At 46.4% G+C, this 15,902-nt stretch overlaps 1 protein-coding gene across 1 annotated transcript in view; it reads left to right on the forward strand.

The window, feature by feature from the left end:
- LOC105943237 (zinc finger protein 208-like) overlaps nt 1–15,902 on the forward strand; it is a 286,674-nt gene that overhangs the window by 48,461 nt on the left and 222,311 nt on the right. The window contains 3 exon segments of the mRNA XM_055124700.1: nt 8,635–8,776; nt 11,289–11,415; nt 14,563–14,639. Coding sequence (XP_054980675.1) covers nt 8,635–8,776; nt 11,289–11,415; nt 14,563–14,639 — 346 coding nt within the window.

The following is a 15,902-nucleotide window of genomic DNA, read 5'->3' on the forward strand; positions in this document are numbered from 1 at the left end:
GCCCAGCTGGGCCCAGGAGTGACCCTGGTTCAGGAGAGAGCACTCAGTTGCTCATACCTGTGTGCCCTGGGGGAGGGAGAATACAGTTTTGTCCATGCTGAGTGTCTGTGGCTGCCCCCATGGCAGAGCCACTTACAAGACTGTGGTCGCCTTGATGCCAGCCTGCACCGGTGCTGAATGCCCTGAGCAACCGGGCTGAGCCTTAGCTCTTTCCTGAGACTCTGGGGACCTTCCTGTGGGGCCCAGCTAGGAGTCCCGGGGCTGAGCCCAGGCCTCCTGTCTCCACAGGTAGCCTGGATCCCAACTTGCTTTTGCATAAGTAGGAGAGGAAGGAGCATCAGGCAGTGTCTTTCCCAGATGGGTCTGTGAGGTGGTTCCTGAGGGTACGTCTGGTCAGTGTGAATCTGGATCCAGTGCAGGGACTTCTGGTCAGGACCCTGGGGATTTTGCACCTCTCTGGTGCTCTCGGCTCTGGTTCTCCCGCCAGGTCTTTGCAGTGAACCTCCTGCTGATCCTCAGGAATAACATGCTAGAGATGACGGTGACACGCTCTCTAACACAGTGTCAGCAGATGAGGGAGAATGACACAATGACATGTTACAGTGACAGCAGTGCACACTCTCTATGGACAACTGAGTTTTTTTAGGAGGGAACCCTGAATAGGCTACTGACATATATTCAAACTCTCAAACTTTCTCCTACTTGAGGCCACGATTATGTCTGTTTTTTTGTATTTGTCTTTTGGGCCATACCAAGAGGTGCTCAATGTGTACCCCTAGCTCAGTGCCCAATGATCACTCACTCCTGCCATGTCTAGGGGATTGTATGTGGTGTCAGGGGTCCAAGTCTGACTTCTTGGATCTGTTTTGTTTTGTTTTAGGAGGTGATTAGGGCCCACATGAAGCAATTCTCAGGATTCCTCCTGGCTCTGCACTCTGGCATTATACGTGGCAGTGCTTGGGGGACCATATGCGCCAGTGGGGATCACCAGCCTGACCCACTGTCTCAGGGTCCATTGTCCTGTTACTCCATCCTGCTACTTTGTTTCCTTTTGTATTTATAATTGTGCTACAGTGGAGGTGCTCAGTGCTTCCTCATGGCTCTGTGATCCTTATTCAGATCCCAGGACATGCATTTCTCCTATTTTGTCATTTCTGCTCTGGAGAACCTCTCCTGCTCAGTCACACAGTTTCATGTTCTCATTCTGCCATAGCCACAGTTCTGGACATATGCCAGTCCTTGGGAGAAAGAGCAAGGGATCTCTGGGACTGGCAGAGGTGTTTGAGGTCAAGACACTTTTTTTTTGTTTTTTGGGTCACACCCATCAAAACAAGGGTTTACTCCTGGCTCTGTACTCTCGAAGTGGCTCTCGGGATATGTGGCTCTCGGGATATATGGGGATACTGGGAATTGGATCCGGGATGACGACATGCAAGGCAAATGCCCTACCCGCTGTGTTATCACTCCACCCCTCAAGACACTTTTACCTCTTCGACAAGGGTTTAGAGCTCTGTGGTGAGTTCAGAGTCCTACAGTCCACACACAGCTTTGAGTCACTCTCTGGACATTGAGTATCCCCTTATCATCCCTACAACATGTGGTGTGGTGATGTGGCATGGGGAAGGGTGTGTCTAGTATTTTGATCAGTGTCATTTTCTTGGGTTCTTCTGGGTCTGTACTCTGATGTTACTCTCTGCTTGATCACTGGACAGGTATTCATGGGGTTTGTCTTTGAGGTGACTGTGTACAAGACCGGCGCCTCCTGGTAACATCTAGTAGAGTGTTTTCATTTCACTGTACTAGATCTAGCTTCCTTAAAGTAATCACTGAGTCCTTCAGTCCAGAGTGTGGAGGTGTTTGTGGAGGCTGATTCTTCCCCAGGGGAGTGGGGAGAGGGAAAGGCCTTGAGATCCTGTAGGGCACTGGGATGTCTCATCTTATGTTCCATGGAATGAGGTCAGATAGCCTCCTGCCCCACTGTGTGTCCTGGCTCTGGATGTGGTGACCTCTCTCAACACAACCGTGAGCCTCACCCCAGAGGAGTGGTCATGCCTGGACCCCTCTTAGAGGAACTTCTGCAAGGACATGATGCTGGAGATCTACAAGCACCTGTGTGCCGTCAGTGAGAGCTGTCGGGGATACTGCCAGTACCCAGATGGACCTGCATGGGATTCCAGTGGCTGAGCCAGGCTTGTTTCAGACAGGGTGCATGATTTTGATGGGTCAGGAAGTTTGACAGCCAGGAGAATAGCCTTTTCTCTAGTTCCCTCTTATTTTTTTTAAACCAGCCTTCACTCACACTTTGCACTGACGGCCCCAGTAATCACCTGCAGGAAACCAGAGCTACTTCAATTAAGTGAGGACACTATGCTAGAAGATCCCTGGAGGTGCCAGCATTGCATACAGTCACCTCAGGGAAAAATATCGTTGATGCTCAGGGGTTCCTTTTGACTATGCACTGAAAATCACTTTTGGTGGGCATGTGGAACCATGTTGGATGCCAGTATAGTATCAAACCTGGGTCAGCCACATGCATGATAAACCCTGTGCTATCACTCAGGTTCCTTTAACTAGTTCCTTCATTTACTAAATAAATTTTCTTTGGGCCAGTGCAATAGTATAGATTGTATGGCATTGGACTTGGGCACACCTGCTCCAGGTTCCATTCTCAACAACCACGATATCCGTGAGCTGCAGCGTGAGTATTTCCTCAGCGCATATCCTTGAATAAGCCCTTGTTATTGCTGGTCGTGACCCCCATACAAACAGGATCAATTTACTTCTGATACTACAGGATTCCTTCTATTATTTCAATGTTTCTGTCTGGAGCGATAGCACATCGGTAGGGCATTCGCCTTTTATGTGGCCAACCTGTGTCCTATTCCTGCGCCCCTAATGAAGAGCCCGCCCAGCTACCGAGAGTTTCGCGCCTGCACGGCAGAGCCTGTCAAGCTACTCGTGACCTATTGAATATGCCAAAAAACAGTAACAATAAGTCTCAGACTTTTTTTTTTTTTTTTTTTTCTTTTTGGGTCACACCCAGCGATGCTCAGGGGTTACTCCTGGCTTTGCACTCAGGAATTACTCCTGGCGGTGCTTGGGGGACCATATGGGATGCCGGGGATCGAACCCGGGTCGGCCGCGTGCAAGGCAAACGCCCTACCCGCTGTGCTATCGCTCCGGCCCCGTCTCAGACTTTTGATGGATGTTACAGATGCCCGCTCGAACAAATCGATGAGCAACGGGATAAGTGCGATAGTGATTTCAGTGTTTCTTTGGGTTTTGTTTGGGGTCATCCTAACTATTCTGGCTGGGTGAGTGCTGAATGACCACTGCTGAGAGCGCTCAGTGGACACTGGAGTGCTGGACATTGCACCTCGGTCAGCAGCTTGCAAAGCGCGTGCCTTTGCCACTGTACTATCGCACCAGGTCTCAACTTCATGTATTTTTTGTTTGGTTTTTAATACTGTGGTTTTGGGTCCACACTAGGTGATGCTTAAGCTGACTCCCAGTTCTGCATCCAGGAATCCTCCTAGCAGTGCTTTGGAGACCATATGGGATGTGGAGGATCGAACCTGGATTGGCCACACGCAAGGCACCACCCTACTTGTCATAGAGTCTCTCCAGTCCCATTTTTATTTTTCAAATGTCATTATATTTATTTGAGGGGGTTGATTGGGCCACACACGATTTTGCTAAGGGGTTACTCCTAGCTCGACACTCAGGAATTAGTCTTGACGGTTCTCAGGCGACCATATGGGATGTTGGTGATTGAGCGCAGGTAGGCACATAGAAGACAAGCACTGACCCTGGTGTACTATCACTCTGGCCTTGAAGCTATGTTTTGTAGTGAGGATGATAGGGTTATATTGCACTGACCCACAACGCATGTTTCCTTTAGTCTCTCCAGGATAATGACATGTTCTCTACCAAATCTAGTTATCCAGGAGACACGGTTTCACAGCCCCAAGTATAAGAGAAATAAACCCCTACCCCACGCCATCACCTGGGCCATAACGCGGAGACTGGCATAAAAGTCATTGAAGGCTAATTCAATGCCTTGTACTTAGTGCCACAGCCATTTGAGTTATGAGACTTATAACTTCCCCCAAAAGTGCCCTTGCTCTTGCTATCTCTGTGAGTAAAATGCATTTTCTCTTGGTAAAGTGCAGAAAGTTGAAAAATTAGATAATCTTTTTTTCCTATTGAGTATTTAACTCACGTGTTAATTTTCACCAATGAAATACTGTGATTTTTTTCTTCAATAGCGAGTAAGCCCCGCCCAGCGCCATTTAATCCCATCAATGGCTAATATCGAGAAACTATCAAACCAAGATCATATAGCCTAGTTCTCCCTCTCAGAGAATATGGCAAGCTACCAAGAGTTTACTGCCCACCTGGGAGAACCTGGCAAATTTTCTGTGGCATAATCTTATGCCAAAACCAGGAACAATGATGGGTCTCTTTCCCCTGATCCTAATAGAGTCTCCAATGCGGCACCATTGGGAAGGATAAGTAAAGAGATGCTTCCAAAATCTCAGGGCTAGAACAAATGGAGACGTTACTGAGACCTCTCAAGAAAATGGACACTGAATGGGATGATGTTGATGAGGAAGAGATGATAATGATTATAGTAAGCACAAGTGGTACTTGTTTAAAAGAACTTGTTTGTGGGTCCTAATGATAGTGTAGGGTGAAGGGCACTTGCTTTGCAGGGAATGGAAACCTTGGCTCCATCCCCAACATCCCATAGGATCCCCAGGGCCCCACCAGGAGTCATCCCTGACACTGTTTGGTGTGTCCTCTCCCCAAATGTATACAAACTAGAAAACACAGAAGAAAAAAAGCTCATTGATCCTGAGAAGCTCATTGACCCTGAGAGTAATGTGCTTGTGCTGAGATGTTTTAAATGGCCTCAGTGGCCCATCTAGATGAGCTACACCTACACTTGCTCGGAGCACTAGTATAGCATCCAACTTTCCACACATGGGGAAATGACCCCCAAATGAATTAATATGCACAAAACAATGTGAATATCTGAATATTATTGCCCTCTGATTTCTGTGCAACAATTGTGGGGATCGGAGGTTGGTGGGGCAGGGCTGAGGCATGGTTGTGGAAGTTGTTTGCAAAGGAATTATTGTGAATTTTATTTTCTTATTAAAAAAATAAACTATCTCCTCCATATGCCATCTCTTCAGCCCCTCACTCCCATCTATCTCAGACCTGGCTACTCCCAGATGTTCGGGTTACTTACTCCAACTCCAGAAAGGGGAAAAACATGAACATTCCTGGCTTGGACTACTAGGAGCCTGGTCCTTTAAAGGTTTGACCGGAAGTGCAGTGACGTCACAGAATCCAGGCCTTTTTTACTAGGAATTTTCTGCCTTTTGGACTGAAAAGGTTTTTTGCCGACTTTGCTGCTGAGGTTAGGAGGGGGAGAGCAGCACAAAAGGAGGCACCAGAGGGAACAGGGTATTTTCCATGCTGGCCGCTGAGTGGTCGCTCCAAGCACCCAAACCTCTGCCATCTTCGTCTTGTGGACGGCAGGGTCGCTCTGAAAATGTGACTGGGAGCAGCAGCTCCTCACCTGGGACCCACCGAGTGTTCCCTCTGAAAGGTTTATCTCTCTTATCCAGAGAGTCTCCTGCCCGCACGCCTGGCTTTCTTCCCCAGGGACTCTCAGAGGGGATTGGATCCAGCTTCCCTCCCCACCCTAGCAGAGCTCTCAGCAGCCGAGGACCACAGGAACCTAGCTACAGCCATGCTCGAGGCCCCTCTCCACACGTTCGGACAGGCCTCACGCATGAAGGTACCGGCAGAGGATCCCAGGTGTGTGTAATCCCATCAATGGCTAAAATCCAGGGACTTGAAAGCAAGCTCCCAGAAGCGATATCTCGTAGCCTACTTTTCCCTCTGGGAGAAACTGGCAAGCTTCTGAGAGTTTCCTGCCCACAATGGGACAGCCTTGCAAGCTTGGCTGTGTCCAGTAACAAGTTGGATCCCATTCCCCTGACCCTGAAAGAGCCTCCAGTGTGACATCATTGGGAGGGCCAAGTCAAGAGAGACTTCTAAGATCTCAGGGAAAGGACGAATGGAGAGGTTATTCAGCCCGCTCAAAAATTTGATGATTAACGGGATTTCGTGATTGTGATTCATTGATTTCATGGAAACAAGGGAGTTTTTACTGAAGAGAACTTGTTTCTAATAACGCATAAGAGGGGATGCTAGTCCCATGAGGAGGGTGCTGGATTTACATGCAACCGACCAAGTTCTATCTACGGGACCCAACTGGGTCCTCGGATCACCACCAGGCATGAGCCCTGCGCTTCTCCTCATCCCGCAATTAAGACTCAGGATAGGAAGAGGTGTCATGTGGTCCTGGAAGAGGAGTTTGAATGGAGAAGCTTGTTTTTAAAGTTAGGAGCACGATTATTTTTTTCACTTCCAATCACTCCCAGCGGTGCACAGTGGTACTTCTGGCTATACACTCAGGAAATATTCCTGGCGGTGCTGGGGGTACCATATGAGATGCTGGGAATCGAACCCATGTCGGCTGTGTGCAAAGCAAATGCACTACCCGCTGTGCTATCCCTCCAGCCCCGGGACAGCATTTTTAAAGTTAGAAAATAACCAGTTTTTCCTTTTATGTGTATGTATTCGTGTTATAAAGCCACACCCGGTGCTGCTTAGGGCTGAATCCAGGCTCTACTGCTTAGGGATCCCTCCGGGGGTTCGTGGCCCACATGGGTGTCGGGATGTGAGGCCCATGTCCTTCCTGCTGAGCTTTCCTCTAGCCCCCAACCAGAGAGGAAGTATTGCCATAAGGAGCCTCAATGTTCCCCAGATCTGAGGGTCCGTGTGCAGCCACCACCATGTTAGTTCCATTGCTGAGACACTTGCAGCATCAACGGCGGTCATACCAGTGGGGTAGGGATACTTCAGAGTGTCCCCAGGCTGGTTCTTTGCTGGCCGCCTTTCATTCCTTAGGCTAAGTAGTCGGGGCTCAACTGTCCATTTTTCTCATCAAACGGAGCTGGAGGCACCTTTTTTCTTCAAAAGAAATATCTTTTTGAGCCACAGCCAGTACTGTTCTGGGGTCACTGCTGACTGCACTGGGGATCTCTCCTGTTGGTAGTCAGGGGATACTATGGGAAACCAGGTAGCAATGCGTGTCAGGTGCATGCAACCAAACGCCCTCTCAGTGTATGAGCCGCCTGCCCTAGGATGGTGAGGGACGAAGGCCATTTTCACATGTTTGGGATTCAAAACCATGTCACCGAGATTTTTAATTTCCATGTCTTAACACATGCAGTAAATTCTCGGGGTCTGGAGAGATCCAGAATTTTTATAAAACGCAGAATGGAAGTGGGAGGATGCATCAGGGTGGGTTACTCCTGCCTCTACAGTGAGGCAGCACACCTTTGCAGTGCTCAGGAACCTCTTGGGATGCCAATAATGAAACCCAAGTAGGACGCTTGGAAGACAAGCACCTCACCCACTTTACTATATCTCCAGCCCCTTTGTTCAGGAAATTTATAATTTCTCATTGTTTTTTTAATTGCAGTTTTGGAGCCACAGTAAACAGTGCTCAGGGCTTACTCTTGGATCTGAGCTCAGGCATTGTTCCTCGAAGTGCTAGGGGGGGAACCCTAAGGGCTTTTGAATATTGAACCCAAGTTAGCTGCTGATGAGAAGCTCCGTATCAACTGTACTATCTCTGCTAACCCTCTATGATTTATTTTGCTCCAGAAAAAAAATCTGCTTTACCTGATAAGTTTTTGAGCACCATCTCATCCCCAGTCTTCCTCTTTCCCAGGCCTTGGGCACCCCCTGCTCTTCTGGTGAATATTTGCAGAATTGGGGTTTCTAGGGACCAGGTGCCACTGTTTTTTTAAGTGTCTCATTCTAGGGGTCTGTGCAGTGCTACAGCCATGAGGGCGTTTGTCTTGCACTTGCTTACCTAGGTTTGATCCCCACCATCCCATAGAGTCCCCTGAGCCATCATCTCCATCTGTGTCTCTCAAATTAAAAAAATGAAAATAAATAGGGGCCGGAGCGATAGCACAGCGGGTAGGGCTTTTGCCTTGCACGCGGCCGACCCAGGTTCGATCCCCGGCATCCCATATGGTCCCCACAGCACTGCCAGGAGTAATTCCTGAGTGCAAAGCCAGGAGTAACCCCTGAGCATTGCTGGGTGTGACCCAAAAAGCAAAAAAATAAAATAAAATAAATAAAGGGTGCAAGTCATAGTACAGTAGGTAGGGCAATTCTTTTCCATTTGCAGAGCTGGGTTTGATCCCTGCACCCCATAGGCTCCTCTGTCCATTTCCAGAAGTGGCAAAGAAATAAAAAGTTATCAAAAAATAATGATGAACTAGAGTGCTAGAAATGCAGGTGGGGTGCTTGCCTTACATTTTGTTCCCCCGCATTTTATAGGTTGCTCTCAGCACGTGTGGCTCAAACCACACAGCTCCCGCCTCCAATGTAAAAGTCTCAATCCAAGATTACAGAATTTGTCTTGACATCTGAGCACTCTTTTATCTTCCTTTGGGGGGGTTGATTTACATGACTATTTTTGTTTTTATTGTTGTTAGTTTTTTCTAGTTGTTGGTATTGCCCTTTTTGCTACAGACTTGAGATGATCAAGGACTGCACCTCTGTCCATGTGTCTCTGGACACAGGAGAGCCATGTCGTATCCCCAACTGTAAAGCAGTTTCTCAGGCCTCTGAGCTCCTCTCCCTGGGTCTATCTTACTACTCGGGAGCAGATGGGGTGGGATTTGGGGCCACACCTGACAGTGCTTGGGGGCCACTCGCTGCTCTGTGCTCAGGTTACCAGTGAACAGTGAATACCAGGGAAGACCCTGGAGTTCCCGCTGGCCTACATCCAATTCAGCCCGCTGTACCCTTTCATTCCTACTTTCCTTGGAAGTTTGTAGATGTAAACATTGTGCAATCTACTCAACAAGAGTCTGTCAGGAGGAAAAGAAGGAGTTGGAGGCTCCTAACAAAATTTTGTGCTACCACTATGAAGCTTTTAGACCAAATGTAATTTTCCTCTCCTTTGTCCTATGCATAGTCACATACCAAAAACTGACAGAAATCGTGCATTCTTTGAAAACCTGGCCTTTATGCTCACAGCTCTTCTGGGTGTGGCTACCAAAGATAATCAAATCTCTGAACTGAACCTTGAGAATATGTCACTGGATTTCACACCTCTGCGGTTGGCAGATAACTTCATCTTTGATTGAGCTGGATGTGGTTTGGAATGGAGATGGGGTTCTGCCAAAGCAGCAGTGCTCAGGGATCATTTGCCTGGGATTCAGGTTGTATAGTTGAGTCTGCTGCATGCATGGGAAGTGCGCTGCCCACTAGTCTCTCTTCCTGGCCCCTGCTGGCAATTCAAACCTTCTGATTTATATCCTGTACTTTCAGTGCAGTGTCACATTGGGAGCTCCTCCGTGTCAGCAGCCCTGCCGTGGCCTCTACCAGCTGAGCATCATCGCTGCCCCCCTTCATGCCTGTCTGTGTCCTTTTCACAAGGTTCACAAGATTTATATAGAATTAGAATTCCTGCGGTCAGAGAGATGCCAGGAATGCAGGTCCTGGCCTTGCAAGCAGCCTGCCACGGTACAATCTCCACAAAATGCTGTGCCCTCAAGTACCGCCAGGAATAGGCCTAAAGTTTTGCTACTTGTGGCTTCAAAACCCAAACCTGCGCCCTATGAAACTGACTGAGAGGAGTTTAAGCATAAAATACCCTTTTTTTCAATTGGATTTTGGGCATACCTTGTAGTTATTGCTTAAGGCACCTAGTGGGGTGCTAGCCACAGAATCCAGGTCAGCCGTTGCAAGGCAAGTACCCTAGCAGACAGTCACTGTCATCCCATTGCTTATCGGTTTTCTCAAGAGGCACTAGTACCGTCTCCATTGTGAGACTTTTTACTGTTTTTTGGCATATTGAATACCAAAATTGCTTGCCGGGCTCTCCGAGAGGGACGAAGAAGTTTAACTCGGGTCGGACACTTGCAAGGCAAACATCCTCCCCACTGTGATATTGCCCCAGCCCTTAGTTCAGTACTAAGTATAAATATATTAACATGGAAGAAAATATCTGATTATTTTTCTAATCAGTTTTCTCTTTAAAGTCTGCATTATTGCAGGCAAGCACCAGTGTGTCACACTATGTAAATTCACAAATACCATACTACTACTACTACTACTACTACTACTACTAGTCTAGTTAGCATTCAGCAAACTATAGATTCAGCTTTTCAAAGCAGTGACTTATATTTGGTTAGATGTCATGCTTGGTGATCCTCTGGTGTTACTCCAAGCTCTGTGGTCACTGATGTCTTTATGCACTGCTTGTGGACCCCTTGAGGTGATTGCAATTGAAACTGGGTCAAGCATGTGTCAAGCAAGCACCTCGTGCTCTGTGTTGTGTCTGTGGATATCATTAAAATATTTTTACACTGGTTAATGTCCAGGAATTTATGATATTAGATGTTCTCGGTTTTCTTTAGTATGCAACTTTTTAAAAATTTATTTTACCTTGTTTATACATATAACAGAACTTTTTAAATTAGTTTGTTTTTGTTTATTAGACTCAGCCATCTTTGCTCCTAGGTTAGTCCTGACTGTCTGCTCAGGAATCATTCTTTGTAGACTTTGTAGACTTTGTATCACCTCATTCCTAGAACAGGAATGTGAGATGTATCATAGGTCAGGGCATGTCCAGTATTTTGGTCCAACCTAGGGTTGCTTCTTTTTATAATATACTTTCTGAGTAACACCCAGTGATGCGGGGGGGTTACTCCTGGCTCTGAACTCAGGAATCGTTCTTGGCGGTGCTTGGGGGACCATATGGGATGACGGGGATCGAACTCAGGTCACCGACATGCAAGGCAAAGGCCCTAACTGCTGTACTATTGCTCTGCCCTCCTTAGTGTTATTTCTTTTCTGTCTTGCTGGGCATGTGTTCAGGTCTTACTCTCTGCAATGCTCAGACCATGGTCCATTGGTGCTTGGCTTGGCCATGGAGTGTTTGTGTAAGGCCATCACCTCCAGGAACCTTCTAGAGTAGCAGCTTCACATTGTTGCACACTTGGCTGCCTTAGAGTGATTTCCATGCACACTGAGCCAGGAATGTTCCTCACATAAAAGGCTGGTTCCTCACATAAAAACAGAGGAGATGTCCTGAGCCCCTCTAGTGCCATCCTCATGGCTGAGAAAACAGTGTGGTGACTGTCACTGTCTCCCGTCCCCTGTGTCTCTCTGATCAGGACGCATTGACCTTCTCCGATGTGGCCGTGAACTTCACCCAGGAAGAGTGGACATCCCTGGATGCCTCTCAGCGAAAGCTCTACTGGGACATGATGCTGGAAACCTACCAACACCTGCGAGACGTTGGTGAGAGCTGAGTGTGGTGCACCCTCCTGGCACAGACCTACTTAGACGCCTGGGTGGCTGGGTCTGTGTGTTGAACTGGGGCCATGATCAAAATAGTTCCTTACAGTGCTAAATCAAGTTCTTTTTGTTTTACAAACAGCTTCACTTTATTTGTTTTGGTTTGACTTTGGTGCCAAGTACATATTCTAACTGGCTGTGTGTTAAATGATCATTTCTAGCGGTACTCGAGGACCCTGGGGCTGCTAATGATTGAACTCGGTTGCCAGTTTCAATAGTCAGAGCATTACCTCCAGTACAATTGCACCATTCCTTCAAGTTCAAGAACTTTGTTTTGTTTTAATTTCGTTATGGGGGTCACTGAAATGTTCAGGAATTACTTCTGGTTGTGCTCCTGGAGCATATGGTTTGCAAGGAATCAAACCGTATTTGTGCAAATCACAGGTGTCCTACCCTCTATAATCTATTCCCCAACACAAGTTGTTTATTTCTTAGGGCTTCAGCCATCAGGTCCTAATCTATTTCAGTGTTTAGGGTTAATTGCAGTATTTCTTGGGATAATGATACTTCAGCATGACTCAGTGTTTTTTCTTTGACAGAGCAATCAGGGATCACTCATGGCTCCTTAAGGAGATATTACAGAGTGTTAATGATCCAATTGGGATAGATTTTTTTAAAAATTTATTTATTTTTAATTAGTGAATCACCGTGAGAGTACAGTTACAGATTTATACATTTTCGTGCTCATGTTTCCCTCATACAAAGTTCGAGAACCTATCCCTTAATCACTGCCGATTCTCCACCACCAGTAAACCCAGCATCCTTCCCACCTCCCCAGTCCCATCTCCCCCACCCCACCCTGCCACTGTGGCAGGGTATTGACTTTTGTTCTCTCTCTCTAATTAGGTGTTGTGGTTTTCAATTAAGGTGTTGAGTGGCCATTGTGTTCGGTCTCTAGTCTACATTCGGCACGCATCACCCTTTCCCCGCATGGCCTCCAACCACATCTTACTTGGTGTTCCCGTCTCTGAATTGCAATTCAGATAGATTTTGACCAAGGAAAATATCCACCTGATGGGTTCTGTCCAGATCTGTTGATTTTTTTTAACCTTTTTTAAAAAACAGTGGGTCGTGCCATCTCTGTCTAGTTTGGGGTTTCTTTTGCTCTTGGACTTACTGCACTGTCACTGTCACTGTTACCCCATTGCTCATCGAGTTGCTTGAGTGGGCACCAGTAATGACTCCATTGTGAGACTTATTGTTACTGTTTTTGGCATATCGCATATGCCACGGGGAGCTGCACTCAGTGATCACTTTTAGAGTGACTCAGGAAAATATATATGGTGCCAGGACAGAGAAATATATACAGAGGTGGGCGATTGTATTACAGGAAGTTGAGGCAGGTACAATCCCCGGCATCCCATATGGTCACCAAGCACTTCCCAGGTGATTCCTGATTACAAAGTCAGGAGTGAACCCTGGTCATCTCTGGTGTGGACTTGACAATGTTAAATACAGTGTTAAATAAATGTTAAATACATCAATCACATATCACCTACGTGTAACGCCAGGTGTGAACCCTGGTCATCTCTGGTGTGGACTTGACAATGTTAAATACAGTGTTAAATAAATGTTAAATACATCAATCACATATCACCTACGTGTAACGCCAGGGCTATATTGTATGCACGATTTTCTGGTCTCTCCTTTTCACTCTTAAATAAAATCTGGGGCTCTATGTCACTGATAATCAGTAATCTGCCGCACATTAAAAGTTGTGATACTCAGGGCTGGAGCGATAGCCTTCTTTGCCTTGCCCTTGGCTGACCTGGGTTCGATTCCCAGCATCCCATATGGTCCACCGGTCACCACCAAGAGTAATTCCTGAGTACATGAGCCAGGAGTAACGCCTGTGCATCGCCGGGTGTGACTCTAAAAAAAAGAGTTGTGATACTCTTTCATGCCTTTTGAGAAATTTGCCCAATTTCGTATGGACACATGGGATTAACCTGTTGCTTTTTCCTTGTCACTGATCCTTGACTCTGGGAGCAGGGCATTCCGAGGGGAAGCCTGCGGTGATCTCGTGGCTGGAAAGAGGAGCACTGAGGCTGAGGAGGAGAGGTGTTTGTGCAGGTGGTTGTCTGAGGGCACTCCCTGGCCCTGCTGTTTGGCAGTGTGTGGTTGTGCTGAGCGCGTGTCAGACAAGTGACTCTGTCTGGGGTTCGGGCTCCTGGATCTGGGTGTCTGTAATGCGTTCACACTGCTCTTCTTCACCTTGGAATTTCAATCACAGAATAACTGTGCATTTTGGATTCTGACATTGTCATTTTCCTCATCGTTCTTCTATGTAGAATACTTCATGGGATTCAAATCCTTTTGATCCCCTGTCTGTGCCTCACCGGCCTCACTAGACACCATCCAATGTACAGACTCGGGTGCCTTTCTAGGGCAGCTTGGTGACTCTTTGTCTTCTATGTCCTGTTTATCTTTGCCCTCAGATCATTACATTGGTTGTCAAATAAAATAAGAATTTTTCAATTGTTTTTGAGCTCTGTGATACTTGGCTTTTCCTGCAGTTCTCAGGTTACTTTTTTTTTTCGTTTATAGTGGTGATATCAGGTAATGCACTGGGGTTACTCCTGGCTCTGCACTCAGGAATTTCTCCTGGCGGTGTTTGGAACACCATATAGGATGCTACAGATGAAACCAGGGTCAGCTGTGTGCAAGGGAAATGCACGACCAAGTGTAATATCGCAAAAGCCCCCGCGGATACTTTTGGCAGTGCTAAGGGATCAGCCTCATAGAATGCAAATGACAGACTTGATTTTCTCTCTACCCACTAAGTAAAGGTTTTGCCTTTATGTTCAAATTGAGAAGCATTGAGCCCATAATTAAGCTATATTGGAACAGCGCTGTAGAACATTGGGGAGAGCACTTGTCTTGTTATCAGCTGACCTGCTTTCAATAAGGAGCATCCTGTATGGTACCCTAGTATTCCTGGGTCTGGTCTACAAAAGAAACCCCAAAAAATCTAGTGTGTGATTGCCAAGATCCTCATGGATATCCTCAAATAGTTCTTTCTTCTCCTCTGCCTATTCCGCTACTTTGCATTCATCTAATTCTTACACTGTGGATTGTGTTTGATTTCAGAAATCCACGTGCAGCTTCAGGATGTGGCGCTTCCACAGTTTGATTTGGGAAAGGGATCATCTAATTTGAGTCAGCTGGTAAGGTTCACCCATTCAAAATAAGTATTTTTACGCTGGCTAGATAGCTCAGTTGACTATGCATAGAATTAGAAAGGTGGAGGTTCAAACTCCATCCTACCACTATATTTACAGTCTCTAGAAATGACAGTGAAGAACTCGAAGCCTATTTCTGGGAGGAATGGCGCTGTAGCCTCTCTGGGGATAAAATCAATAAGCTCAGAATCTACAGAAATTCCTGTTTTTCATATTGTTGATATTTTGTGGTTTTTCATTTGATAGAAAATAAGCACACACGTCAGATTGTTTCAAAGAACAAGTTTCTTATCCACTTCATCATGCAGTGGGAAGGACACTTGCTTTACCCAGGGACAGAAATCTGGGTTTCCAGCTCACATAGTCCCCGGAGTCCCAGCAACATTTGTCCCTAAGATCTGCTTGGTGTGCCCCATCCCAAAATAAATACATACAAAACTGAATGCGAACAAAACTGAAAGAACAAAAAAGTCACTGGTGTAAAAGAGGAATCCTCTTGTGGCCGCTGTCCTGCGTCTCAACTGTGTGGATGCAGTGTTGCCTTCAAACATGATTCACTGATAAAACACTGAGCTAGAACCGAACCCAGTTTCGGGTCCCTTTTATTTCCACTGAAAACTGGTTCTTCAGTTTTCTACAGAGGTTGTTAACTCCACTTAAATGCCTGTTAATTGAGATACAAAAAACATGTACACTACTTATGACCCCTCATTGGTCAGTTTTGCAAGTCGGCCTTGAAGAAACATTAGATTAATTTATGCAAACTTTCTGAACATATTAGGAGTTGGATTCGTGTGTTTCAAATATCAGAAAGCACAGCTTCCATGTTTGAGTATAGTTCTAAGCTTTGGAGGTTTCACATTTGTTTGTTTTTTCTCCCCCACACAGAGCAAAGGTTAATTGAATTCTTCGCACACTGTGCTCCCCAGGCACTTCCAATTCCTGATGCTCTTTCACATGGGAATTCATTGACCCCTAAAAAATATTTCCTCCTGGGAATCCATCTTATGTGCTTGACTTAAGCCACCATTGCACTTCATTCCTAACACCGCAAAAGGTGGGTCGCAGGAAGGGACTTGAATGGACCTGAGCAAGCCTTAAGCTAAACGGGTTTCGGAAAGGGACAGCCTAAGCACCATAAGTAGTATGGTAAATGAAGAACACAGTCATGGAACAAATTCTTACTTGACCCAAAAATAGGTAACTGATTAAAGACCCTGTTGGAATTAGAAAAACTAACCTGGCCTG

Source organism: Sorex araneus, chromosome 2 (assembly GCF_027595985.1).
Source record: "Sorex araneus isolate mSorAra2 chromosome 2, mSorAra2.pri, whole genome shotgun sequence".
Classification (NCBI taxonomy): domain Eukaryota; kingdom Metazoa; phylum Chordata; class Mammalia; order Eulipotyphla; family Soricidae; genus Sorex; species Sorex araneus.